Source organism: Lithobates pipiens, unplaced genomic scaffold (assembly GCF_037356315.1).
Source record: "Lithobates pipiens isolate NorthernLeopardFrog02 unplaced genomic scaffold, aLitPip1_a1.2 Scaffold_19, whole genome shotgun sequence".
Taxonomy (NCBI): Eukaryota; Metazoa; Chordata; class Amphibia; order Anura; family Ranidae; genus Lithobates; species Lithobates pipiens.
In genome coordinates this window covers 286,000,806-286,026,801 of record NW_027507764.1, presented here as the reverse complement: position 1 = coordinate 286,026,801, position 25,996 = coordinate 286,000,806, and the positions used below count along the sequence as shown (strand labels likewise).

Sequence of the window (25,996 nt, the reverse complement as noted above, 5' to 3'; positions counted from 1 at the left end):
AGAATCAGGAAAAACTCTTGGACCCTTAGGAGGATACTGAGTAGTAGAAAAACGCATTCCACCATTACTGCCTAGGATTCCCAGTCTCTCCTTTCTCCTTTCAGTAAGTCTCTGATCAATTCGAATACATAATTTAATAAAAGCTTCAAGGTCATCAGGACTTTCTACTCTGGCAAGCTCATCTTTTACTTGTTCCGAGAGTCCTTGACGGAACTGACTCTTCTGTGCTGCTGGATTCCAATTGGTATCTGAGATCCAACGTCGGAATTCAGTTGTGTACTCTGCAACAGAGCGTCTTCCCTGACGTAAATTGTGCAATTTTGCCTCAGCAGTAGCACAGCGGTTAGGATCATCGAAAACTTGGTTCATCGCAGTCACAAAAGAATCAAAATTATCCAGGATGACATCATCTTTCTCCACATAAGGGGAGGCCCAGGCTAAGGCTTCCTCAGTCAGGAGGTTGATAATAAACAGCACCTTTTTCCTGTCAAAAGTGAATGCAGCAGGTTGCATCTGAAAGTATATACGACATTGATTAAGGAATCCTCTATAATGGCGGCGGTCTCCGCTAAACTTGAGTGGTAGGGGCATTCGTGCATTAGTTTCTATGGCAGCAGTATCTCGGGCATGAAAATCCCGCAATTGTTTGTGTAGATCAAGGATTTCCTCTTGTAGACCTTTCATTTCAATTTGCAACTCAGAAAATTTTTCCTGGTAGTCAACACCAAATGCCTGTAACTCAGCGATTTGAACCCTGAGAGGAGCCACGGCAGCTGCTACAACGGCCTCCATGTTTTTTGGGCCAGAATATTCTGTCACGATCTGGAGTCAGGCTCAGAGACCAATAGCTATAGCAGCAGAGCAGATATTCACACAGGTCACCCTGGCTGATGGCACGGGTTCACCTGAGGTGCGGGGTCTAAGCACTAACCGGTATTCACCAGAGCTCCCAAAGGTGGAGATGGGCTTGGCTGCGTGTTAGTGCCAGGTCGCGGTCCTCAGGATAGCCCCACCAGGAGGTGAGCAAGCCGGGGGTCTGGTAGCAGATATAGCAGGTAGAGATCAAGCAGAAGCGTAGTTGAGAAACAAGCCAAAAGTCGGTAACCAATAGTTGCAGGTTGGGATTCAGCAGAAGCGTAGTCCAGGAGCAAGCCAAATGTCGGTAACGAAAGGTAGCGAGGATACGGTCGGCAGCAGGAGAGATATAAGCAAGATATTGGCTGGTAAAGGCACAATATTCTGGCAAGGAGGAAGTGCAGAGACATGGCTTATATCAGGAAGTTCATGGGAGGAGCAAAGGGTTCAAGGTTCAAGGCAAACAAGATTCAAGACAAGATCACTAAAGGAATTGTCCAAGGAGCTGTCCAAGGAGCTGTCCAAGGAGCTGTCCAAGGAGCTGTCCAAGGAGCTGTCCAAGGAGCTGTCCAGCATTCCAGGTGGCTCAGCAAGCAGAGTCACTGCCAGACACACCAGAGGTCCCAGGTTCAAGCCCAGGTCCTAACAGGATGTGTATTACTGGCAGAATCACCAGGTGAAAAATGGAAAAAAAAGGCCCACAAACAGAAAACCAAAGTAGCCACCACATCCAAGTACTGGTATGCTGCAATATATATATATTTTTTCTTTTGTTTGAAGATTTAGATACATTTTATTCTAAGTATGTTTGAATGCCAGGAACTAGCTCAATACATTGTTACTCCTAACACTAACTACTAGAGACAACTTAACAGCAGTAGGGAAAATAATAGATCCAGAGCTTAGGAGAAACCTAGCAAGCACAGAAAACTAAATTTGTTGACTAATGATGAAAAGTTAGAAACATTGGGGTTGATTTACTAAAACTGGAGAGTGCAAAATCTGGTGCCGCTGTGCATGGTAGCCAATCAGTTTCTAACTTCAGCTTGTTCAATTAACCACTTAAGAACCGCCGCATGGCAATGTACATTGGCACAATGGCACCGACAGGCACAAGCACGTACATGTTGCCTTCCAGTGGGTGGGGGGTGCGATCGGACCCCGTCCCGCTGGCTGCGGCGGTCCGTTTTGCTTCAGGAGCGATCCGGGATGAGGGGATGGCCGTTGGTTTGTGGCCATCCCCTCTCGATCGCTCCTGGCGAATGAGAAGCTTCCCCCGCCTGTGTAGTGTAAACACAAGCAGGGAGGAAGTGATGTCATTCTCCTCTCCTTTTGACCGGACTGCGAGGAGAACAGATAGTAAGTGCACCAAACACTACACTGACATGTAGGTACACATAGGCACACAAATCACCCACTGATCACCCCCCCGATCACCCCCCGCCCCCCTCCCATTCACAGTGTCACTGATTGCAGTGATCATATATTTACTGATCACTGCATTTAGTGTCAGTTGTGACAGTAAAAACTGTCAGGGCAGTTAGTGTTAGGTCCAGGGTAGCCCCCTACCCCCCCATAAAAGTTTAACCCTCTGATTGCCCCTAGAGTTAACCCTTTCACCCCCTTTTGCCAGTGTCACTAAGCAATCGTTTTTCTGATCGCTGCATTAGTGTCACTGGTGCCGCTAGGTAGCTAGTTATTTTTTAGGTTCACCACCAGGTTTTTATAGCGCTAGGTACCCCCATATACTATCCAATAAAGGTTTTAACTCCCTGACTGCCCCTAGTAAACCCTTTCACCCCCTTTTGCCAGTGTCATTAAGCGATCGTTTTTCTGATCGCTGCATTAGTGTCACTGGTGCCGCTAGGTAGCTAGGTATTTTTTATGTTCACCGCCAGGTTTTTATAGCGTTAGGTGCCCCCATATACTACCTAATAAAGATTTTAACCCTCTGATTGCCCCTAGAGTTAACAATTTAACCAGCGATCACCGTATAAGTGCCACTGGTGACGCTGGTTAGCCAGTTAGTTATTTAGGTTCCCCGTCAGGTTTTTATATAGCGTCAGGGACCCCATATACTACCTGATAAAGATTTTAACCCCCTGATTGCCCCTAGTTAACCCTTTCACCAGTGATCACCGTATAAGTGTTACGGGTGACTCTGGTTAGTTAGTTTGCTTTTTATAGCATCAGGGCTTATTACCCAATAAAGGTTTAACCCCCAGATCACGCGGCGGGTGATATCAATTAGGTTTTAGGGTCAGGGTCCAGGCAGCGCTAGGTTAGTGCCAGTACCGCTAACACCCACACGCAAAGCATACACCTCCCGTAGTGGTATAATATCTGAACAGATCAATATCTGATCAGATCTATACTAGCGTCCCCAGCAGTTTAGGGTTCCAAAAAAATGCATTGTTAGCGGGATCAGCCCAGATACCTGCTAGCACCTGCGTTTTGCCCCTCCGCCCAGCCCACCCAAGTGCAGTATCAATTGATCACTGTCATTTACAAAACACTAAACACATAACTGCAGCGTTCGCAGAGTCAGGCCTGATCCCTGCAATCGCTAACAGTTTTTTTTGGTAGCGTTTTATATTTAAATCCTGAAGGCGGTGCTTGGTTTTCAGGGTCCCGTACGTGGCTAGGCTCCCAAAAAGTCCCCCACATACTCGGGAGAAGCAGCAGAATTTATTTTGGGGTGTAATTTCACTTATGCCCATAGCATGTGTGAGCAATATATCATTTAGTGACAACTTTGTGCAAAAAAAAAAAAATTGTAATATATATGCAACTTGTGGCAAAATATAAAATATTCCATGGACTCAACATGCCTCTCAGTAAATAGCTTGGGGTGTCTACTTTCCAAAATGGGGTCATTTGGGGGGGTTTTGTGCTATTTTGGCATTTTATGGCCTTCGAAACTGTGATAGGTAGTGAGGCGTGAAATCAAAAATGTGCACCCTTATGCCGCGTACACACGGTCGAACTGTTTGACGTACTTAGTCCGTCATACAATCCGACAGGCAATCCGTCGTACTTTCCACTGAACGGACTTGACCACACACGGATACACAAACAGTCCGTCGAAAGCTTGCGCGATGACGTGTACAGCACGTACGACGGGACTAGAAATAGGAAGTCCAAGACACAGCAAAGCACCCTTCCGCCGTGTAAATCCTTTCTGGGCATGCGCCATTCTTAGTCCGTCGAACTAGCATACTGACGACCGTATTGTCCGCTGAAACCAAAGCACGACGGACAGATTTTTGGAAAAACCGAAAATCTTAGTACTCTGGACTGCACGCTGAAAAAGTCAGCTGAAGCCCACACACGAGCGGATTGTCCGCTGAAATGTGTTTCAACTGACTAAGTACATCAAACAGTTCGACCGTGTGTACGCGGCATTAGAAATCCTGAAGGCAGTGATTGGTTTTCGAGGTCCCGTACGCAGCTAGACTCCCAAAAAGTCCCACATATGTGGTATCCCCATACTCAGGAGAAGCAGCAGAATATATTTTGGGGCATGTGTGAGCAATATATGATTTTTAGTGACAACTTTTTGTAAACTTTTTTTTTTGTGTCATTATTCAATCACTTGGGACAAAAAAAAAAATATTCAATGGGCTCAACATGCCCCTCAGCAATTTCCTTGAGGTGTCTACTTTCCAAAATGGGGTCATTTGGGGGGGGGGGTTGTACTGCCCTGCCATTTTAGCACCTCAAGAAATGAGATAGGCAGTCATAAATTAAAAGCTGTGTAAATTCCAGAAAATTTACTCTAGTTTGTAGACGCTATAACTTTTGTGCAAACCAATAAATATACGCTTATTGACATTTTTTTTACTAAAGACATGTGGCTGAATACATTTTGGCCTAAATGTATGACTCAAATTTAGTTCATTCTATTTTTCTTATAACAAAAAGTAGAAAATATCTTTTTTTTTTACATTTTCAGTCTTTTTCCTTTTATATCGTAAAAAATAAATATCGCAGAGGCAATCAAATAACATCAAAAGAAAGCTCTATTTGTGGGAAGAAAAGGACGCAAATTTCGTTTGGGTACAACATTGCATGACCGCGCAATTACCAGTTAAAGCACTGCAGTGCAAAATTGTAAAAAGACCTGTGGTCCTTAGGCTGACAATTGGTCCGGGGCTTAAGTGGTTAAGCTTTGACAAAAACAATTGGAAGCTGATTGGTTTCTACACAGAGCTGCACCAGATTTTGCACTCTCCAGTTTTAGTAAATCAACCCCATTGTCATTAAGAGGCCCAATTTAGTATACAGAAAAGCAAAGTCAAGTAAAGATTTGTTAGTAATTTTGCGACCATCAACAAAAGGCCAGAGGGAAGGAGGGGTTTTAAAAATGTGGCAATTGTGAATTTCATAATTATATTCTAGAAGGCCATGAGTTAAGATTATCTACCTCAAGTGTGAAGGATCTTTTAACTGTAATACTCAAGGAGCTATGTGTGTGCTTTTGGAGCATTCTACTAGGACAGTGAGAAAATGGTTGTACTGTATAGGATATACAGTATGTACTTATCATCTGAGATCTCCTGTAGCAAAACATTTCACCACTGAACATAATTATTATGTTAAACATTGACAAAACCAATGTGATCAGTAGAAAGGAATATTACAAAGAGAAAGTATATAGATTTAGGAGTTGGAAGCAACATACTGCCTTGGTTTAAATGATAGTTTAAGCTTCAGTTCATTTTTTTTGTAAGGCAGGAAGAATTTGAGTTTGACTGGAACAATGAAGTGTATGGCAGCAAGGTCGGGTCTGCTGCACCAGATCACATGATCTGGCACTTCCAGGTAGGGAGTACGTGCCCACACTGCTGGATGACCCGGCTGTGCTGTGATTATAAATAGCAGATACCGATAGTTTGTAGATGCTATAACTTTTGTGTAAACCAATCAATATACACTGGGATTGCGATTTTTTTTTTCATTTTTTCATTTTTTTATTGGATATGTTTTATAGCAGAAAGCAAAAAAAAAAATTTTTCTTTTAAATTAACAGACTTTTTTGGTTTATAGCACCAAAAGAAAGCTCTATTTGTGGGGAAAAAGGGACACAAATTTCACGTTGCATGACCGTTGCATGACCACGCAATTGTCAGTTAAAGTAAAAAAGGGCCATATCGCAAAAAATGGTCTGGTCATGAAAGGGGGTAAATCTTCCAGAGGGCAAGTGGATAGAGTATAATACTCTAGTATATAAAAAATTATATTTTTTAACATTAATCTATGGTTTATAATTATATGTGTATTGGTAGGTTGGATTTTCTGGATAATATTGAATTAGGTACAGTATATAAATGTAATCTATATGGGATGGAGTAAACAGATTTTGTTGTGAATAATGATGGAGATATAATTAGGATGCTTGCGGTTTCCACTGTTGACTGCTGTTTGAGAGTAGTAGGCCATTTGCCTACCTGGGTCTGACCTTTGTCTCCAGTTGGCTGTAAGCACTACAGTTACTATGGTAATGGGCACCGCAGCCTAAAAGGCCTCAGAGATGTATCGGGAGGAGTAGGGATGCAAACATCAGGTGGTGAAATGAGGATGCCATCTTGCCCTCAATCATCTCATAAGAGGGTTGGCCGCACAGGATCAGCAGGACTTTGAGATAGCCGGAAGAGCTCAGGGAAACTGGTTAGGTGTATGCTTTTCCCTAAACTCCTTAGGGTGGGTTTTATCACTTTATGCATGCAAATGAGTAAGATTTTTGGAGAGTATCATATAGACATGAGCTTCACTGAAGTGCAATACTGACTCTTTGAAAGCCATTGAGAGGTGGGATAGATTACTGATTTACATGATTTAAGGAGTCACTGAGGAAACACATTGCTGAGATCTTCTTCATTTATTAGTCTACAATCCATTGTATGAGGACATTAGTGAGTGATATACAGAGGGGGAGGTTTGTATGTTGAACAGTGATTGCATCTGGTCAAGGTTTGTGCTTCAATAGCATTACGGATAACAGGATTGATATATATTACAGCTGTAATATCAACCTGTATGACTGACCCCTGCCTATGGAGGAAATAGTATTCCACCTGTTTGCACTATATGTGAATGTATTGCCAGTGTGTATGTGGTGCTGATTATACCAACATCATAGTGAAAAATATATACTACGTGGAAGCAATAACCTGCTGAATGAATGGTATGCACTTTTGAAGAGAAATGATATTCAATCTTTTTTTTTTTTATTTATTGTATTTTTTATTGAAAATAGAAAGATAACAAGAATACAGTATCTTACACTTGCATAAGTGTACATAGAAACAGTAAGTTTGACATATGAGACCAATCAAAAACAAGGGAAGGGGGGGAGAAAGGAGGAAGGGAGAAGAGAAAAAAAAATAAGAAAAGGGGGGAGGCAGGAAGAAGGAGGGTGGGGTCATAATACTTCAGCATATTTAGTATGTCATCAAAAGATTATCAGTTATTTGCGGTACAGATCAGTAAATGCCACAAATAGCCAAGTCTCAGTGACCCGGGGGCGTGGAAATTTCTTCCTTTCAGAATTATATGACCTGGTTTGGTCGATCAATTTGAGCATTTAAACTCATCGTAAGAGGGCGTAGAGTAGTAATCTGAATTACACAGCAGTATTCAGTTTGGAGCGGTTCCACAGATCCCAAATCTTAGAGAACTGGGGCATAGTATCGTGGACTATGGCTGTAAGCTTTTCCATTCGGCTGATATGTTCTAAGTTCTGCAAAACCTGGGTGAGATCGGGCGGAATATGAGATAACCACCGTGTAGGGATGGCTCTTTTAGCCTCTAATAAAATGAAGGTGGCGAGCTTCTGAGCATGCTTAGAAAGTCCAGGAATCGGTAACCCTAATAGGAAGTACAGAGGATCCAGTGGGAGCGAAATCTCAAACAAGTCTTGGATGAAAGACTGTATTGTCAGCCAGAATGGGCTAATCAATGGGCATAGAAAAAAAGGGGGAAAAAACTGCGCTAAGGTGAAAAAATAAATGTATGAAAATGTGAAATATATAAAATATATGTGAGTTTCTTATATAATGAAGATATTCAGCTGCGGCTTCACTATGTCACAAACATGCAGAATAGGTAAACGAAAAATCATAAGCCGCGCTAAACAAATACAAAAACAAATACAACCAACTACTCGTGCAGTAATATTGGAATAAATGTTATACAGGGTATAGCGACCCTATATATATATATCCCCCAGGCCCCATACCGCCCAACATCAGGGTCTTTAGGGATGTGGTACTGCGTGACCTGGATTCCCTTAAAGTGAGGAAGGTCAGGATGCAGAGGGACCTTGAGGCTGGGCTAGATTTATTGTGTACCAACAAATCTTTGGTCATTAGACCAGCAGATAAGGGGGGGGGGATTGTGGTGTTGGACCGCGAAGATTACTTAAAGGAAATGCACCGTATCTTAGAGGATAATGAGACCTATACTATTTTAAAAAGAAATCCTGTCCTGCAGTATAAAAAGACTCTTGAAAATATTGTCGCGCAGGGTTTTTCGAAAAGGGATTCTTAACGCGAAGGAGAGGCTGTTCTTGGTACCACGGGCTCCCCGTACGCCCGTTATTTACTATCTCCCTAAAATACATAAAAGTGTTACTTGCCCCCCGGGACGTCCGATAGTGAGCGGTATCGACTCGTCACATCCCGGGTGGGTAAGTATATCGATCATTTTTTGCAGCCACTGGTTCACACCATGCCGTCCTATATTAAGGACACGAAACAAGTTATTAACACCTTGGCCGGCCTGACCCCCAAGAGGGGCTTGTGGCTGGTAACAGCTGACGTGACGTCACTTTACACCATTATCCCACACCAACTGGGCCTGGAAGCGGTCAGACTATACCTAGAGAGGGGATCGGGTCTTGTATCCATACAGATCGAGTTCATCATGGAACTTTTGGAATATGTAGCAAGTCACAACTATTTATGGTTCGATAACCAATTCTACCGTCAAGATAGGGGAGTGGCCATGGGGGCTAAATATGCCCCCAGTTTGGCCAATCTGTTCATGGCCAAGTGGGAGGAGGACGTCATCGATGCCCCTAGGAGACCGGAAGTGGCCCTATGGGCACGGTACATTGATGACGTCCTCCTCCTGTGGGACGGAACAGAGATCGAATTACAATCTTTTATGGCCAACCTTAATGTTAACAACAGGGGCATCAGGTTTAATTTTGAGGCCAGCCAAACAGAGATCTGTTTTCTGGATCTCAAAATTAAGATAGAGGATGACCGCTTCATAACATCAACCTTCTTCAAAACAACTGATCGGAATTCCTATATCCCCTTAGACAGCTGTCACCACGAACCTTGGCTGAGGGCTGTACCTAAGGGACAGTTCACGCGCCTGAGACGTAACTGTTCCCAAAATGAGCTTTTTTGAGGATCAGGCAATCCTTCTTTCAAACAGATTTTTGGAAAAGGGATACAGTAATGAGAACTTGTCAAAAGCCCTCCAAATGGTTCGAGCAAAAGACAGGGCAGTACTGTTAGGGGAGAGTAGACCTGCAGATACAGTGGCAGCAAATGGAATCCCATTCATTACTACTTTTTCAGTACAGCACCGTAACATTAAACAACTGATACAAAAACATTGGCACCTGCTAACAAGCGATCCGGTTCTAGGTACTATTTTACCACCTAAACCACAGGTGATTTTTAAGGGAGCATCGTCCTTGGGGAGTCGCGTGGCACCAAGTGTACACGACCCACCAAGGGTGGTTAGATCTTTCTTTCAGGATATTAAAGGCTACTATAAGTGTAGAAATTGCCAAATTTGTACTTTAAATAGTTGCAAGGACAGGAGGATTTACAAGTTCTCATCTACGAGTACATCAAGATCCTATGATATCGAATCATTTATCACCTGTTCATCTGAGGGAGTTGTGTACCTGATACAGTGCCCTTGCGGCCTCCAATATGTGGGGAGGACCAAAAGGGCACTGAAGACGAGGCTCAATGAACATATCGGTAATATCAGGAGAGGTTTCGACAAGCATCCGGTGTCACGCCATTTTGACCAAGCACACAATAGAGACCCCTCCAATACATTGTACGTGGGTATTGACAAGTATAGACCCCATTGGAGGGGTGGGTCACTTGTCAGGGAGATTTCCAGACAAGAAATGGCCTGGATTTACAGGCTCAAAACTTATGTGCCCTTTGGTTTGAATGTTGACACGGATGTGAACGCCTTCATTAATCATTCGTGAGGGCGCTCACATCCCTGCTACATTCTCCCAGTTCTTGGTTACTCCATGGATGCTCTCAGGGGAGTCAGGTGTCCCATATAGTGTGAGGTCTGTATTGGGGACTGTATCAGATTCATTATAGATATTTACTATAAAAATATTTAAAAGCAATTTTACTATGTTCTTTGATGGATATGATTTTAAGAATGATGAACGCAATTTTCACCATTAGTCCACCAATGTCAGCCATCAGGTATTTTGTTTTATTGTTCCGTTTTATTTATGTTATTGTGAGCTCTTTTCATCAGACTCGCACTCTGGGCCGGTGGCTTTAAGATAACTTTAAGGACATTTTTGATGGTGTCCCCATAGTCATAAGTACGGTGAATTTCTGACATATCCCGAGTTCATAGTTGTGACGTAGGAGACGCATGGTGTTGTAACGGAGAAATTCATTATTTATTGTTGAATGATCTTTTAGAGAGTATTGAGTATAATAGATTAATTATCCAGTGTAGTGTTTTAAATACCACTAACGTAAACTAGTAATGTAGGTTTGTTGTATGTGGTGGATGCAGTTCCAACATTGATACACTGGGGGGCGCAGTTGTGGCTGTTACGATTGGGATTGATATAATGTGTTGCTAATGCTGTCAGCGGCCCTACGCATGCGCAGAAGGTGAGGGATCACTGGATGCCATACAATCGGAGGACGTAGGCTGATATAGAGTCATTGAGAGTTTTGCCCCACCTAGCCAGATGCCGGATGCGACGTGGAACTGTGTGGCGAGACCGTCACAATCGCACACCGGAAGTGATCTCATGTGGCGCGAGTGAGGCTTGGCTGATTTGGGCGCCGCTTTCGATTGGGCACACGGGACCGGAAGTCAGCGAGAACGGGAAGTGGGGCATACGTTTCGAGAGCCATGAACCGGAAGTGGGGCATGGGAGGTTTCGACGGGGTGTTCCTGGGCTCGCATTGGACGTTTTTCCGGCTTGTGCCATTTGGAGAGGCTGGCGATTCGTATCTGTGTGGAGGGGGAAGCTAATTGGGGAGTCTATATGTATGTAAAATACTAAGAGTTGACAAACCGGGTCACGCAGGACCGGAAGTCATATAGGAGTGACAGTGAGGCTTGGATATCCGGGAAGGTTATGAACCGGAAGTGGGGCGAGAGATGTTTTATGGCGTTCCACATGTATTCTTCTCCCTTCTTCCTCATTTCCCTGCCAGAACAGAGGTATGCATTTATACAGTTGGGATGCATGGCCTACATAGCACAGTAAGATATTAATCACCAATATCATCTGCCTAACACAATTCAGTTGACTATTAGAATTGACATGATAGGCTACCTATGAGGGCGGTTATTTGGGTGGGATCAGTTTTTAGATTGGCCTTTGGAGTCAGTACCTGACGAATCAGGTGCTATTATCAGGATGAGGCTTGGTTTTGGCGGGAAAAGCCAGGTGCCCAGAGTGAGGTTTGGATGATTGGAGACATATAAATGGAGGTGACACAGCGTGCCGCTCGTGCCCCTGGATGACGCAATTTTGTTGCGAAACGCGTAGGGCTGAGCGGTGCGCTACTTATCACCTCGTGTTTGTGACGGGTTCCAGGAGAACGGGTCTGTCCGCGTCCTTCCGGCCGGCGCCACGGACTTAAGGCGTATTTTCTTTTACACACTTGTAAGTGTATTTTTATATTTTTATCCTTACAATAAAAAGGGTTTTACACTATTTTGAGTTTTATTTTTCCTCTATGATTTTGATGCCCCTGCGTCCTTCCTTTGGACCTTTGAGTTAAGTGTCCGGGAGCGAGTTTCCTTCCCAAGATTTTTTGAAGCAGCGAAACCAGGAGGACATCGAGGAACCCCCCCGTGGTTGGAAGTGGCGTCTATTTTCATAAAGTCCCGTGTGACCCTCTGTAGTGGGGGGTCATGTCTATCTGGTAAGCAGTAAATCTTATCGTTTGTTGGTGGTGGACTGAACACAATTCTTCCCATTTTTGGATCCCTATGAACATTGTGGTTTATCCTTAGAGGATTTTCATTTACAGCTTCACGTCAACTATTTTTGGTGTTTTTATACACGGACTTATTGTTTATACACTGGGTGTTTACGTTTTACATTTTACATATTTCTTGTATTTATAGGTTTATGCCATGGAATCTTACTGTATGTGTTAAATTACAGTGGCGAGACTTTGGGTTTGAAATATTAACATGTATGTGTTTTGTATCACGTATATATATATATATATATATATAGGGTCGCTATACCCTGTATAACATTTATTCCAATATTACTGCACGAGTAGTTGGTTGTATTTGTTTTTGTATTTGTTTAGCGCGGCTTATGATTTTTCGTTAATCAATGGGCATTCCCAGAAAATATGAAAATGGGAACGTTCTATACCAGAAAAGCAATATCTTATAAGCCGTTTCCTTCTGTTCTACACAACGTAATGTCAGAGACGGCTGCCCATATTCTCTGCCACTGTGGAAGCAATATGGGGTGTTTTAGCATTTGCGACCACTTCCGCATATAGGAATGGGAAGATTCTGTAATGGGTACCGATTCCTGGAGTATTCGGTACATGTCAGAGATTAAATGGGCCTGGTACGGGCCTTGAGCGCATAAAAGTTCAAATGGGGTTGGCTTGTCGAGACTTAAGGTGGGGGATTTAGAAGCAAAATAATGTCTGATTTGTAGATAGGAGTGGAAAAGTTGTTTGGGAATCTGGTGCTGTGTCTGCAATTCCACGAACGATAGAAGTTTCCTGGTGAGAGGATGCACTATGTTGCGGAGCTGAAACATACCAGCTTGGGACCAAGGAATCATCCTATCATAAGCCAGGCTGTCCGGGATATCTGGGTTAAATAATATGTTTATCAAAGGAGGGCATTGGGAGGCTAGAGAGAACAACTTTAAGTATTACCTCCAGACATCCAGGGAGAATAACATCGGGGCTAGACAAATGCTACAAAGTGGGCCCATGGAGGTTTTAAGGTCCGTCCAGAGCATGGCACAAATGTGTGCAGGTCTGGTGATGCTCATCTGAATTTCTGCCCACACTGTAGAGGCTTTCCTGGATGACCAGGTAATAATTGGTTTAAGGTGTGTAGTGTAATAATATTTAATCAGATCTGGGGCTCCCAGACCTCCGCGCCATCTTGGAGCTAACATCACCGGACCTGCAACCCAATGCGCTCGATAATGCCATATAAAATTAAGACAAGTTCTCTGAACCGCTTTTAGTTGGGACATAGGGACTGAGAGAGGGAAAGTGTCAAAAAGGTAGAGTCTAGGCATCATCGACATCTTCAGGACATTAATACGGCCCAGAAGTGAGAGGGGAAGCGAATCCCATTGCTTCAATAGCCTATCAATGTCGCGAAACAGTGGAGGGTAATAAGCCAAGTATAAGGTTGAATAGGAGGGCGTGATATTATTCCCTAAGTATTTAATTGGAATCTGTACACCAGTGAAAGGTATAATTATCTTGCAGTAAATTGAGAGCAGAAGAGTGAATATGTATGGGTAAAGCTTCAGTTTTACTTGTGTTAATCTTGTACCCTGATATGGAGCTAAAGTCTTTTAGCAGGGATAAGAGGTTCGGAAGTGAGATGTGGGGACTAGTCAGCGTCAAGAGGATGTCGTCTGCGAACAGGGACAGTTTATACTCCCTGTGGCGTAGACAAACCCCTCTAATGTTTGGGTTTATGCGGATGGCCTCTGCTAGGGGTTCCAGGCATAGAATAAAAAGAAGAGGCGACAAGGGACAGCCCTGTCTGGTGCCGTTACTCAAAGGGAAGGAGGAGGATAAATAGGATGCCAATTTGACCTGAGAAGAGGGGCGGGAATAGAGGGCTTCAAGGGCTGCTACAAAAGGACCTGTGAAACCATATCTAGAAAGAGTGGTCAACATAGGCCAACTAAGCCTGTCAAAGGCCTTTTGAGCATCTAAACTAAGGACCAGGGCTGGGCGGGAGGTTTTGTTCAGTAGATCAATCAGGTCTATCGTGCGTCTGGTATTATCTCCTGCATGACGGGTTTGTACAAAGCCCACTTGGTATCTATGGATGAGTGTAGGGATTATATGGGTCAGCCTGTTAGCCAGGATCTTCGTAAAAATGTTATAGTCTGAGTTTAACAACGCTATGGGCCTATAATTGTCCAGTAGGGAGGGGTCCTTACCAGGCTTTGGAATGACCGATATGTGGGCATGGAGGAATTGGGCGTGTGGAGTAGAACCTTTAAGTAGGGAGGCATAGGGTGAGATCATGTGGGGGCTCAGGATAGGTAGGAAGGTCTTGTAATAGGAATAAGGTAGCCCGTCTGGGCCTGGAGCTTTTTGGCTAGGGAGCTGCATGATTACTTCTTCAAGTTCATCGGGTGATATGGCTGATTTCAGGGTTGCAAGATCATCAGGAAGAAGTTTAGGTAATTTCAAGTGCTTAAAGAAGAGATCAAATCTCTCTTGTGTAAAGTTATAATTTGGGTCTGTCTGTAGGCAGTTATATAAGTTGTGGTAGAAGTCTCCAAATATCCGTGACATAGTCAGGGGGCAATATGTAAGTGAGCCATCGCGTTGTCGTAGAAAGTCGGGAGAGGGTTGAAAGGGGCATGGTTTTAACCTATTTACCAGCAGCTTATGAGGTTTATTAGAGAATTCATAAAACTTCTGTTTGGACCACAGAAGAGACTTGTCTATTTTGCTCATGGCAAAGGATTTGAGCCGATTGCGCAGGGAGACGACCTTCCAGAGCCTGTCCACCGTGGGGGAGGCCAACAGCAATCTCTCTGCCAGGCGCAAGTCAGTCATAATGGCAGAACGCTGGGATGCCACGTCTCTTTTTAGGTGGGACCCCAGCGCTATACACTGTCCGCGGAAAACAGCCTTGTGGGCCTCCCACAGGGTGGAGGGCTCAGTGACCGAGTCAGTATTAAGTTGGAAATATTCAGTGAGACCAGTAAGACAGGTCTTAGGAAAGGTAGATGAAAGGTGGATATCCAATTGGACTGAAGAGTGGTCGGACCATGTGATAGGGTTAATTTCAGAGGAGACCAATGACGTTAATAGGGGCGAGGAGATAAAGAAATGATCTAATCTGGAATAAAGCTTGTGGGGATGTGAGAAAAAGGTGTACTGTTTATGAGTAGGATGTTTTATCCTCCAGATGTCTAACAATCGCCTAGATCTTATCAGCTTACGGAACGATTTGGAAAGGTGAGTGGCTCGGGGTGGGGAAGCTGAGGGAAATAGAGTGCATCTATCTCTGTCTGACGACATTGTCATATTAAAGTCTCCTCCTAATATCATAAACAGTTGGGCAAAGCGGTCGAGAGTGTCAAAGACTGAGGACAAAAATGAAGCTGACCCGAGTTAGGAGCATAAATGTTAACTATGGTGAGGGATTTAGCAAGTAGGGAACATTTCAGGATGATAAACCTTCCATGAGGGTCTAAATGGGATGATGTGACCTTTAACGGGCCGACTAATTAGTATAGCAACACCCGCCTTACCCGACGGGTCAGATGCCAGAAAAGAGGTCGGGAAATGTTTGCTAGCAAACTTAAGTGAACCTCCAACACGGAAGTGGGTCTCTTGGACCAATATCACGCCCTGGAGGCTTTAAACTCCTTCAGAGCCAGCCATCTTTTTTGAATGGAATTTAATCCTTTAACGTTATTTGTTAGGAGTTGATATTCAATCTTTTGTTAACATATTGCCAGTGGACATATGTTGCTACTGTTATACATGATGTTTCATGAGATATGAATTATAACCATATCACTTTGATTAACTATATTGATGGATGATGTTATCTCATGGATATATATTTGAATATTGTATACATTTTATTTATTTTTGGATTACCATGGAGGTCCATTGCAGTCTTTTCAGATAGGCTCTTTCTATTGAGCAGCAAAAAAAACACAAACAAGGCATCCCTGTGATGACCAGTTACAGTGCCCACAAATATAAACGTAACTACTGTTTACATTCAATAGCCCGCCTCTTCCTCTCAGAATGGAGAAAAGGGAGGAAGGAGGAATTAATAAATGAATGAACAGATGGAATTAGATACATTTGTTTCAGATTGCAGGCAGTATCAGATTTTAGTAAGGGGTGTTAAGTGTGGAATTTTTTTTCCCCCTTCCCTTCCTCCCTCTCCTGTACATCTGACCTTCATCCTGTTTCACCTACCTTACTCTACACATCTCCATATTATTATTATTATTATTCAGGATTTGCACAGCGCTTTACAATATAAAGAGAGACAAAACAGCAGCAATACAATCCAATACAAAAGGGTTAGGGATGGCACTGCTCCTGGGAACCTACAATCTAATAGGAAGGGGCAAGTGGAACAAAAGGTTATAACTGTGAGGGATGAACTGATGGGAGAAATAAAAGATTCAGTTGTTGTTAGCTGAAGGCAGGAGAGGCTTCCCTGAAGAGATGAGTTTTCAGGGATAACCTAAAAAAAGAGTAGGTGGTAGCTGTACAGATTGGGGTAGGGAGTTCTGGAGGATGAAAGAGGCTCTGGAGAAGTCCTGGAGACAAGCATGGGAGCTAGAGAACATTAACCCCCTCCTCTCCATCCTCCCACTGTATGTGACCTGTACATTAACAGTGTCACATTCTTCCTCTACCTGTATATTTAATGATGTGCTGTACCTAGTGCACCATTTTCAAGCTAGGTGTTTTAATTACCTCAAACAACTTTATTTCCAAAATATTATAGTAAAAAATGTGATCGCCTTAGGGCATCTTTCTATAAAAGGGGCAGTCATCCTGCTCCCCCTCCGCAGCGCCAATATAACATGTTTTTTTTCCCCATTGAAGGCTCGGCAACCCCCGAAGGCGGCGACATTGACTTCCTTCGCTAGTCCCGGCTACCTGGAGCCGCGTTCAAAATGAGCGGACTTTCCTCCATGTGCGGTAAAGTCCGTGCATTTCAAAAGTCCGGCGGACTAGCACACAGACGGCCGGATTGTAAATATTTGAGTCAAAACTACTTTCTAAGTCCGCCGGACTTTTGGGAAAAAAAGTCCGCCGGAGCCCACACACGGGCGGATTGTCCGGCGGACTCTGGTCTGCCGGATAGTCTGATCGTGTGTACGCGGCATTAGAGACTAAAATGACACTTAATATCACAGGGTTATTTATTTGGTTTGAAGGGATCATGAGAAATTTATATGAACTTCTGATTTTGGTAAGTAAAAGTTCTTTGAATGAATGAATGAAATACTTGTATAGCGCACAATGCGAACTGAATCGCCTCTAGGCGCTGTGGCGAGCTTTGATCATATGCTAAAAGAGGAAGGTCTTGAGTTTTTTCCTAAAAGCCAGGTGATTTTCTTCCAGGCAGATGTTGATTGGTAGAGCATTCCATAGCTGAGGCCCTTGGACAGCGAATCTCTGATCCCCCTTGGATTTATACCAGGCTTTGGGCACGAGGAGGAGGTTTTTGTTGGCTGATCAAAGACTGCGGTTTGGTGTGTAATGATTTATTTTCTCCATTAGGTATTGCGGAGCTTCTCTATACACGCATTGTGGGTGAGGCAAAGGGTCTTGAACGTGATCAGATTTTTTACAGTTAGCCTTTAACACAGCTTCTTTAACACAGCTGCAGCATTTTCCCTACTGTAATAGCAGAGGATGACTTACTTTTTTCCCCAAACTATTATTTTCTACTTCTTAAGCTGATAGGTGATGTAGTAGAAGATACTTCGCTATATCTTAACTCCATTAACTGCTAGGCAATCAATCACAGAACATTCCTGAACAATCACAGAGTGAAATATACACTATGTTACCAAAAGTATTGAGACACCTGCCTTTACACGCACTTGAACTTTAATAGCATCCCAGTCTTACTCCGCAGGGTTGAATATTGAGTTGGCTCACCCTTTGCAGCTATAACAGCTTCAACTCTTCTGGGAAGGCTGTCCACAAGGTTTAGAAGTGTGTCTATGGGAATGTTTGACCATTTTTCCAGAAGCAAATTTATGAAGTCAGGCACTGAAGGTGTTCTATTGGGTTGAGGTCAGGACTTTGTGCAGGCCAGTCAAGTTCCTCCACCCCAAACTTGCTCATCCATGTCTTTATGGACCTTGCTTTGTGCACTGGTCCAAATCATTTGGTGGAGGGGGGGGGGGGCGGTTATGGTGTGGGGTTGCCTTTCAGGGGTTGGGCTTGGCCCCTTAGTTCCAGTGAAGGGAACTCTTAAGGCGTCAGCATACCAAGAAATCTTGGACAATTTCATGTTCCCAACTTTGTGGGAACAGTTTGGAGATGGACCCTTCCTGTTCCAACATGACTGCGCACTACTGCACAAAGCTTCTACCAGATGATATTTGTACCTGTAAACAAGCCTGTTCAATTTGTTTCTGAGCCCAGATTACAGAAGGTCCACCTCTGGTGTTCTCCACAAGTTCCTAAACACTTATGGGTGTAAAGACCATCCCCCTGGGTCCAGGTGTTGCCAGTTAATTGTCCATACCAGTAAGACTGGAGCGTGAAGTCCTGCAGAGGAGAGGATATTTTATACTTCTCTGGCTGCAGTGAGATTTCTGATTTCTCCCTGTTGGTGGCTGTACATCATTACTGTGGCATCCTGACCTTCCAGCTGAAATATCTAGAGTTGTAGACATAATCAAATCTCTTGAAGCCACAGACTGTTGATAGGGAGCCAGTATTCCTCTAGCATGAAGGTTCCTGCACCAATAAAGTATGTAGGAATCCTACTCATCTGTTGTGATGATCTTCTAAGAGGAAGGAAGGATTTTCCTAACTCCAGAGCTGGATTTTTGAACCCCCAGGCTAGAGACAACCTGGTGTCAGGTGAATTGTTTTGCTCAAAGACTGAATACATTTGCCCCATGCTATCAAGTTGTTAAATTGCAGGAGTCTGGGTACACAGGACTGCTTAGAATTAGGCTACCATAAGCCCTAGAATGCACATGCAAAAATGAAGAGTCGTTCAACTCTCGGATCAAAAAGTCTGGGAGCAGAGAATGGGGCACCTTTTCATACCAGCAATGATGTGTCTGTAGATATGAGGACCAAAGCTTGCAGTGAAGCTGGGCTCCTGGATTTGGTTTTGCCTTAGGGGCCAAAGCCTGAGAGTAACTAAAGGGAGTCCTCTTCACCATAGGAACAGTGATTATTTTTACCAGCTTGAGGCCTGGACTTTTTCTGTTGAAATAGATAAGTACTCTTACCTCCATTGACATCCTTGATGAGGATGACCAAGACAGTTCAGAAGATATACTCCACAAAGGGCATTAACGGTTGAGCTTCACAACCCAACATTTCAACCAAAGAGCTCTTCACATTTTAACTAATAGGAGACTTATATGGGAAATAAAATAGGAGACATCCATTAACTGATGATCCAGGCTATCAGTGTGAAGCCCGTGAAAGGGAAAACTACAGGTTGACCTGGAACTGTTAATGGCTTGTAAGCTAGAGGCACCCCATGTGGCAAGATTGCTCCTTTTGTGTTTTTTTGGATCTGGCACCTTGTACCTCTAGCAGGGACAACTTAGCTCTAATGCAAGGTAAAACCTTGACTACTCAAGAACCGATTGATGGAAACAGGAGAGGTCCAAATGGACGAAGGTGACCATTCACTTTTGGAATCAGCAGCTGCGTGTCTCTTGCAATTAAAAGAAAAGCAGGTAGGTGCTAGCTCATGCTGAATGGTGGGAAAAGGGCATGAAATGAGTGTTAACCCTTTCCATGGAAGCTGGAAAAAGGGGTTAATAATGGCACCCAATGGTTCTAAAAACAGGGTAATTCTTTACAGATTGGGTCACACCAGAGGCTGTGCCATAGCTCTAGACCTGGATAGTACCTTGCGGCCAACTAACAATACACAGATGACTTTAAAGCACCACAAGAACCCCACTTCTAATGGTCACATTACCATTCAAATAGAGTCTGAGTACGGCCACCAAAGCTTTTGCAAAAGATACACTGATCCAGATAGCTGCATAAAGGGAAAAGCTCAAGCAGCTTGAATAAAAAATGCTTGTAAAAATAGCTACAATTCTAAAGAAAATACATCCATCTTCCTAAGGCACTAGCAAAAAAAAAAAACAAAGCATGCTGGGAATAGGAGGGGTTATACTAGGATTTTTTTTTTTTGTTTGTCAGTGTCCAAAACCTCCTGGTAAGTGTCAATATAACCCAATTGTCCTGTATTTATCAAGAAGAAAGAAAAAAATAAAATGTTTTTTTGGGTGTGCAGATGTGTGCACACAGGCAGGGAATATAAGAAAATGTATTCCAGCACTGAAATTGAAAGAAGTTACACATAGTAGATGTACCCCCAACCACAAAAATTTAATTTAAGCTTTAACATGATAATATCACATGGAACACCTATTTTAATTTTAATAGTTAACTTTAATGAAAATAACAGCTGGTGTTTTTTCCTTCTTTAAGCATTTTGCCTTTCATCATCATGCTTTCCCAGAGGAAACTATAAGCTTATGTTTTGATGTGTATTGTCCAGGCATATTCCACTGTTGCCACCACTTACAAAAAAAGCATGTAAAAAAGCTTATATAATATAATAATATATATATTATATTAAAAAAAAACGTATATTTAGTAAATATTAGGAAATATGCCCTGTGAATAAACACATTCAGCCTGTTATATCTGTAGTGCATGTGACCAGGGACAGGCTGTAAAGAATCTTCAAGAAAACAGCAGCCTTAATATGGACCAAATCATGAAAAAAAAGGTAAAAATCCTTCCATCCCACCACCCCTCAATTCTCTAAGATACGCATTTCAATTCAATCTAGCAAATTCCCACATGAAAATGCAGGATTCACCATGAACCCATCATAGCGGAAAACCTGAACCTCATCTATATCTCTGACAGCATGGAAAAATTTGCACCAAATTTGTTACATCTTAATTTACTGTAAAACTGTCAAAAGTAGCACATTAACAAGCAGTATAATTTGCAACGATATCATTTGTATTCCTTATTATTTCTATATTTCATAACATGTTGCAAGCCACAGTGAAGTGTTATAATCCTTTATGGAGAACCAGATCTCAGTTTTTGCAGTTTTGAACAGATATGCATGCAATGCCTACAGCAGTGCCACACTTACACATACTCACCATGGTTAAAAATATACCAAATTCTCTGTCCATATCAACCACATCACCATCTGTGAATATGAATTGGTTCTTCTTATTCTTCTTGCACTGTAAGACTATGTAAATCTGCTGTGCAGCCACAGAAAGGACAGGCAACTCAATACGGTTAAATTCGTCAAAGCAGCCCCATGCACCAGACTGTGCCAAACCTGTGCCAATTACAGTATAAATTACAATTTTATTTCACATGATAACATTTTCCTTATAAAGGAGTAAATCAAGCTGATATTAAGTACTAACAGCCTAATAGATAACTGTGCAGATTTACTGATAATTCTAAACGAAAAATGCGTCAGTACTAAGAGCAACCAGTAACAATCTGAAAATTATTACAGCTGTGCAATCAGACGTCTCATTGTTTGCTATGAGGGAATGTTGATTATTAGTTCAACACCTGTATATTTTGAAAGGCTTGTAAAGGAAAAACAAACTACACACCCACCAGAAAAACATAAAACTAACAAGCTATGAGCAATTATTTGCAAATATATAAAAGTGAATGCTAAAAATTAGGTCTGGCTGCCAAATGATATGCATATTCAAATACATAAAAATAATAATATTTTGTTACAGCACAACTTTCAGGCTAGAAATGATTCAAAAGAGAAGCCTACTTACTCAGATACTGAACTTTCTACTAAGAATAAAAAAAAAAACACAGACGTAGATCTAATTAAAAATTGCAATAGTGGCTTCAAATGAGGAAATATAAAAATACACCCAGCTACTTACCACTTATATCTATATTCTTTCACTAAGACACTTCCTCACAAAATATTTTCGCTGCCCATTGCTCCAGTGCAATAGGGGAGATTTACTAAAACTGGTGCACAGAGAATCTGGTGCAGTTGTGCATAGTAACATCAGCTTCTAACGTCAGCTTTTTCAATAAAGCTTTGACAATAAAACCTAGAAGCTGATTACTATGCACCAGATCCTGTGTGCGCCAGCTTTAGTAAATCTCCCCCAATATGTTTGTTGGCAGCTTATTTTACAGGTATAGCGAGAAAAAAAAAAATCTAGCACACCCAGGCAGAATACTTATACAAACCTTTTCTTCAATTACGTGGACGTTAGAAGCAGTGGAGCAAGGTAAAACATGCTTAGTTTATTAGACAGACCTATGCATCCCCAGAGAATTTGCAGACTGATATTCTGAAGATAATGTATTTTGCTTATCCTAAAGGAACATAAGCAGAATATTCAAAAGGATGTTTTGGTGGGTCTGTCTATGGCTGAATCATATCATATCTCTTTAATTGTGGTCCTAGAAATTAAGCCTAAGTTAAATTCCACAACACATTTACCCTAAAATTGCACGGGGGGGGGGGGGGGGGAGTATGAAAAGGTGGAAAGAGAACTTTGCAAGTTAGTAGAAGTTAGTAAAAAGTTCCATTAAAGAGAAGAGAGTCTTATAGAGGTTAGTAAACACTAAAAATGAGCCGAACACCCCCAGTTCGGTTTGCACCAGAACATGCGAAGAGGAAAAAAAACTCGAACACACAAATACCATTTTAAAGGCTTATATGAGGTTTTTAAAAAAACCGAAGTTTTTTGGGGAGCAGTGATTTTTTTTAATGCTTAAAGTGAAACAATAAAAATGAAATATTCCTTTAAATATCATGCTTGGAGGGTGTCTATAGTATGCCTGTAACATGGCGCATTTTTCCCATGTTTACAACAGTACCGCAGAAAATAACATTTGTAAAGGAACTCTGGTCAAGTCTAATACGGAATTTAAGGGGAACCCTGCACCAAAATGTAAAAAAAAATGGCGTAGGGGTCACCCCAAAATCCATACCCTTATCCGAGCACACAACCTGGCAGGACACAGGAAAAAGAGGAAAAGAGGGGGGGACAAGAGATCGCCCCCCCCCTCCTAAACCATACCAGGCCACATGCCCTCAACATGGGGAGGGTGCTTTGGGGTCACACTAAAATATTCACACTTTTATTTGTCCCGTTTACTGTTCTCACAGAGAGTGAAAGAAAAAACCCAAATTTGGATTGTCATTATAACAGGAATAGAGGGAAAATCTTTCAATGGGACACTAGTTCTAGTGACCCTGGTGACAACCAGGCATTCCCTCACTTTGCTGGCAAATATCCCCAATGGGGCACATGGCAAAAGAAAAAAACAACATTATAACACTCCCTTGCTCTTTCTGAAAAAATGTTTTGCATTTAATTCTACTTTAAAGCAATAATTTCAAAACCTATAATTATTACTATTCATTTTCTGAATTATTTAACCACTTAAGGACCACCCTATAGCAGATATACATGATTCTGCACTTAAGCCTAGTGTCTGGCTGTCTGCACTTCAGCCTTTAAGGCCTCGTACACACAATGAGATTTTCCGATGGGAATTGTGTGATGACAAGCTGTTGGCGAAAAATCCGTATGCTCATAAGCAAGGGCGAGCTGGAAGTGGTCGGTCTTGTAAACTAGCGCTCGTAATGAAGAATTAACATTCATGACGTAGCAAATTATGAAATCTCGAAATGCAGCGAACATTCTCTTCTTTTTAATGGGATAATAATTAAGCTGTTTTGCTGGTGATACTGATGGCGCTATGGCAAACAAATATTCAAAGGCTTTTATTTTCTAGTGATATCAAGAAAAATATTATTATGCTTGTTATTTTTTATTTTTTGATGCAAGTTACACCATTATCCCATAGTTTTTAAGATCAAATATACAACTGTGTTGGTGTCCCTTGTTATTGTTACATTGTATTTTTTAAAATGTAACTGCCTACTACCAAACTGTCATTTGAAGTAAAACACATAGCCAAGTATTATTCTCCACAATTGTTTAAAAAAAAAAAAACTAAAGTGCATTCTATGCCTCCAAAAACATGGAAAATATAACAAATCAAATCATTATTCAACCAAAAAATAAAATAAAAGCCTGTGTCCTGCTTCTTAATATAGGAGGTCAACAATGCCAAGCGCTGGTGAAAGCAGGTGTTAGGCTAAAGTTCCCCTGCTGATGGCACTATCCTGCTCTGGGCTATTTTCTGCAGTTCCAGTGTCCACCAGAAGGTGTCATCCAGGAGCCAGCAGGCTGGTGTAATCAGGCTAATTAATGTTCAGCTGCCTGGGGGCTACTTAAGGCTTCTCCTCCCTTCCCCCGACACTTCATGATTCTGGTCCCTTACTTGCTGACTGTGCCTAGCTTGATCCAGTCTGTACCTCCCTGCCTTGTTCCTGCCTTGCTTCTATTCGAGTACCCTGTTGAGAGCCCCCTTCCTTGCAACCTTGCATTCCCTTATCCTTGTCCTTTAGATGGTTTTTGTATATAGTTAGTAGTTAGGTTCCTTTGTTATTTGTCTTTTGGGGTTTGTTTATGTTCACATTTACTGTGTGCTGTGTTTGCTGTGTTAATTGTTTGCTGTGTTTACCTATAAATAAATATCACTTTAATATAGATATCCTTTGTTTGGTCTCAGTTCCCTTGTGTAGCTACGTGTCTGATCTCCCTAGCCACTGATCCTGACAGCAGGGGTCCATCATTCAGAGATAATTCCAAAAATCATCTGGATTATTCACCTGGAGCTCCCGCAGCAAAGGCATATGACATAATTGGTCATGATTATTAAAGCAACCAATTTTTGATCCAAGAAATCCTACTCCTATTCCTGGACTGGACTTGGGTCAAATTAATAACTCAAAGGCCAATAATAAATAACATGTTATCTCCTCCGATTCCGCAACATGGCTGGTTGACGAACGGCCGTTCAGAAACAAAATGAAAAGCACGAAATGAAAATTAGACAAGGAGCCCAAGGGGCCACGTAGTACGTCACTACGTTTTGTGGACAAAAGTCTGAGGTTTTGTCTGCGGAAAATCCGATCGTGTGTTCAAGGCTTTAGTGTACTGCCGCAAAAATTGCAGTCCTGCTCTAAGTCGCTGATCCCACCATTACTGATATAAATAAATAAGTAGGTAAAAATTCCAGTATATATACCATAGTTTGTAGACGCTATAACTTTCTTTCTTTTTTTTAATTGGATATGTTTTATAGCAGAAATTAAAAAAATATTGTTATTTTTTTCAAAATTGTGGGTCTTTTTTGTTTATAACGTAAAAATAAAAATTGCAGTGGTGATCAAATACCACCAAAAGAAACGTCTATTTGTGGGGGAAAAAATGACATCAATTTTATTTGGGTACAGCGTTGCATGACTGCGCAGTTGTCAGTTAAAATAACTGTAAAGTGCTGTATCACAAAAAATGGCCTGGTCATGAAAGGAGGTAACTCTTACAGAGGTGAAATGGTTAAACAATTCTTACCAAATTAAAAAAAAACTGTGAGAAAATGAGTATAACTACTCACACATGCAAACATATTTCTGTTTATTTGTTTTTAACACTTATGCCGCGTACACACGGTCGGATTTTCCAACGGAAAATGTTCGATGAGAGCTTTTTGTCAGAAATTCTGACCGTGTGTGGGCTCCATCGGACATTTTCCATTGGAATTCCCAAAACACAAAATTTGAAATCTGGATCTCAAATTTTCTGACAACAAAATCCGCTGTCGGAAATTCAGATCGTGTGTACACAATTCCGAAGCACAAAGTTCTACGCATGCTCAAGCAAAAGAGCCGCACTGGCTATTTTCTCGGTTTGTCGTACGTCACCGTGCTCTTGATGTTTGGAATATCCAACAACATTGTGTGACTATGTATGCAAGACAAGTTTGAG

At 42.0% G+C, this 25,996-nt stretch overlaps 1 protein-coding gene and 1 long non-coding RNA gene across 3 annotated transcripts in view; one reads left to right on the top strand and one right to left on the bottom strand.

Annotated features, from left to right (window-relative positions):
- LOC143996736 (dynein axonemal heavy chain 5-like) overlaps nucleotides 1-25,996 on the bottom strand; it is a 638,308-nt gene that overhangs the window by 355,657 nt on the left and 256,655 nt on the right. For both annotated transcript variants that reach the window (XM_077491993.1, XM_077491994.1), the window contains exon 43: nucleotides 21,245-21,432. In XM_077491993.1, the coding sequence (XP_077348119.1) occupies nucleotides 21,245-21,432 (188 nt within the window). The remainder of the gene's footprint in view (nucleotides 1-21,244; nucleotides 21,433-25,996) is intronic.
- The window catches only part of LOC143996738 (uncharacterized), a 74,891-nt gene that overhangs the window by 26,945 nt on the left and 21,950 nt on the right, over nucleotides 1-25,996 (top strand). The window lies entirely within an intron of this gene.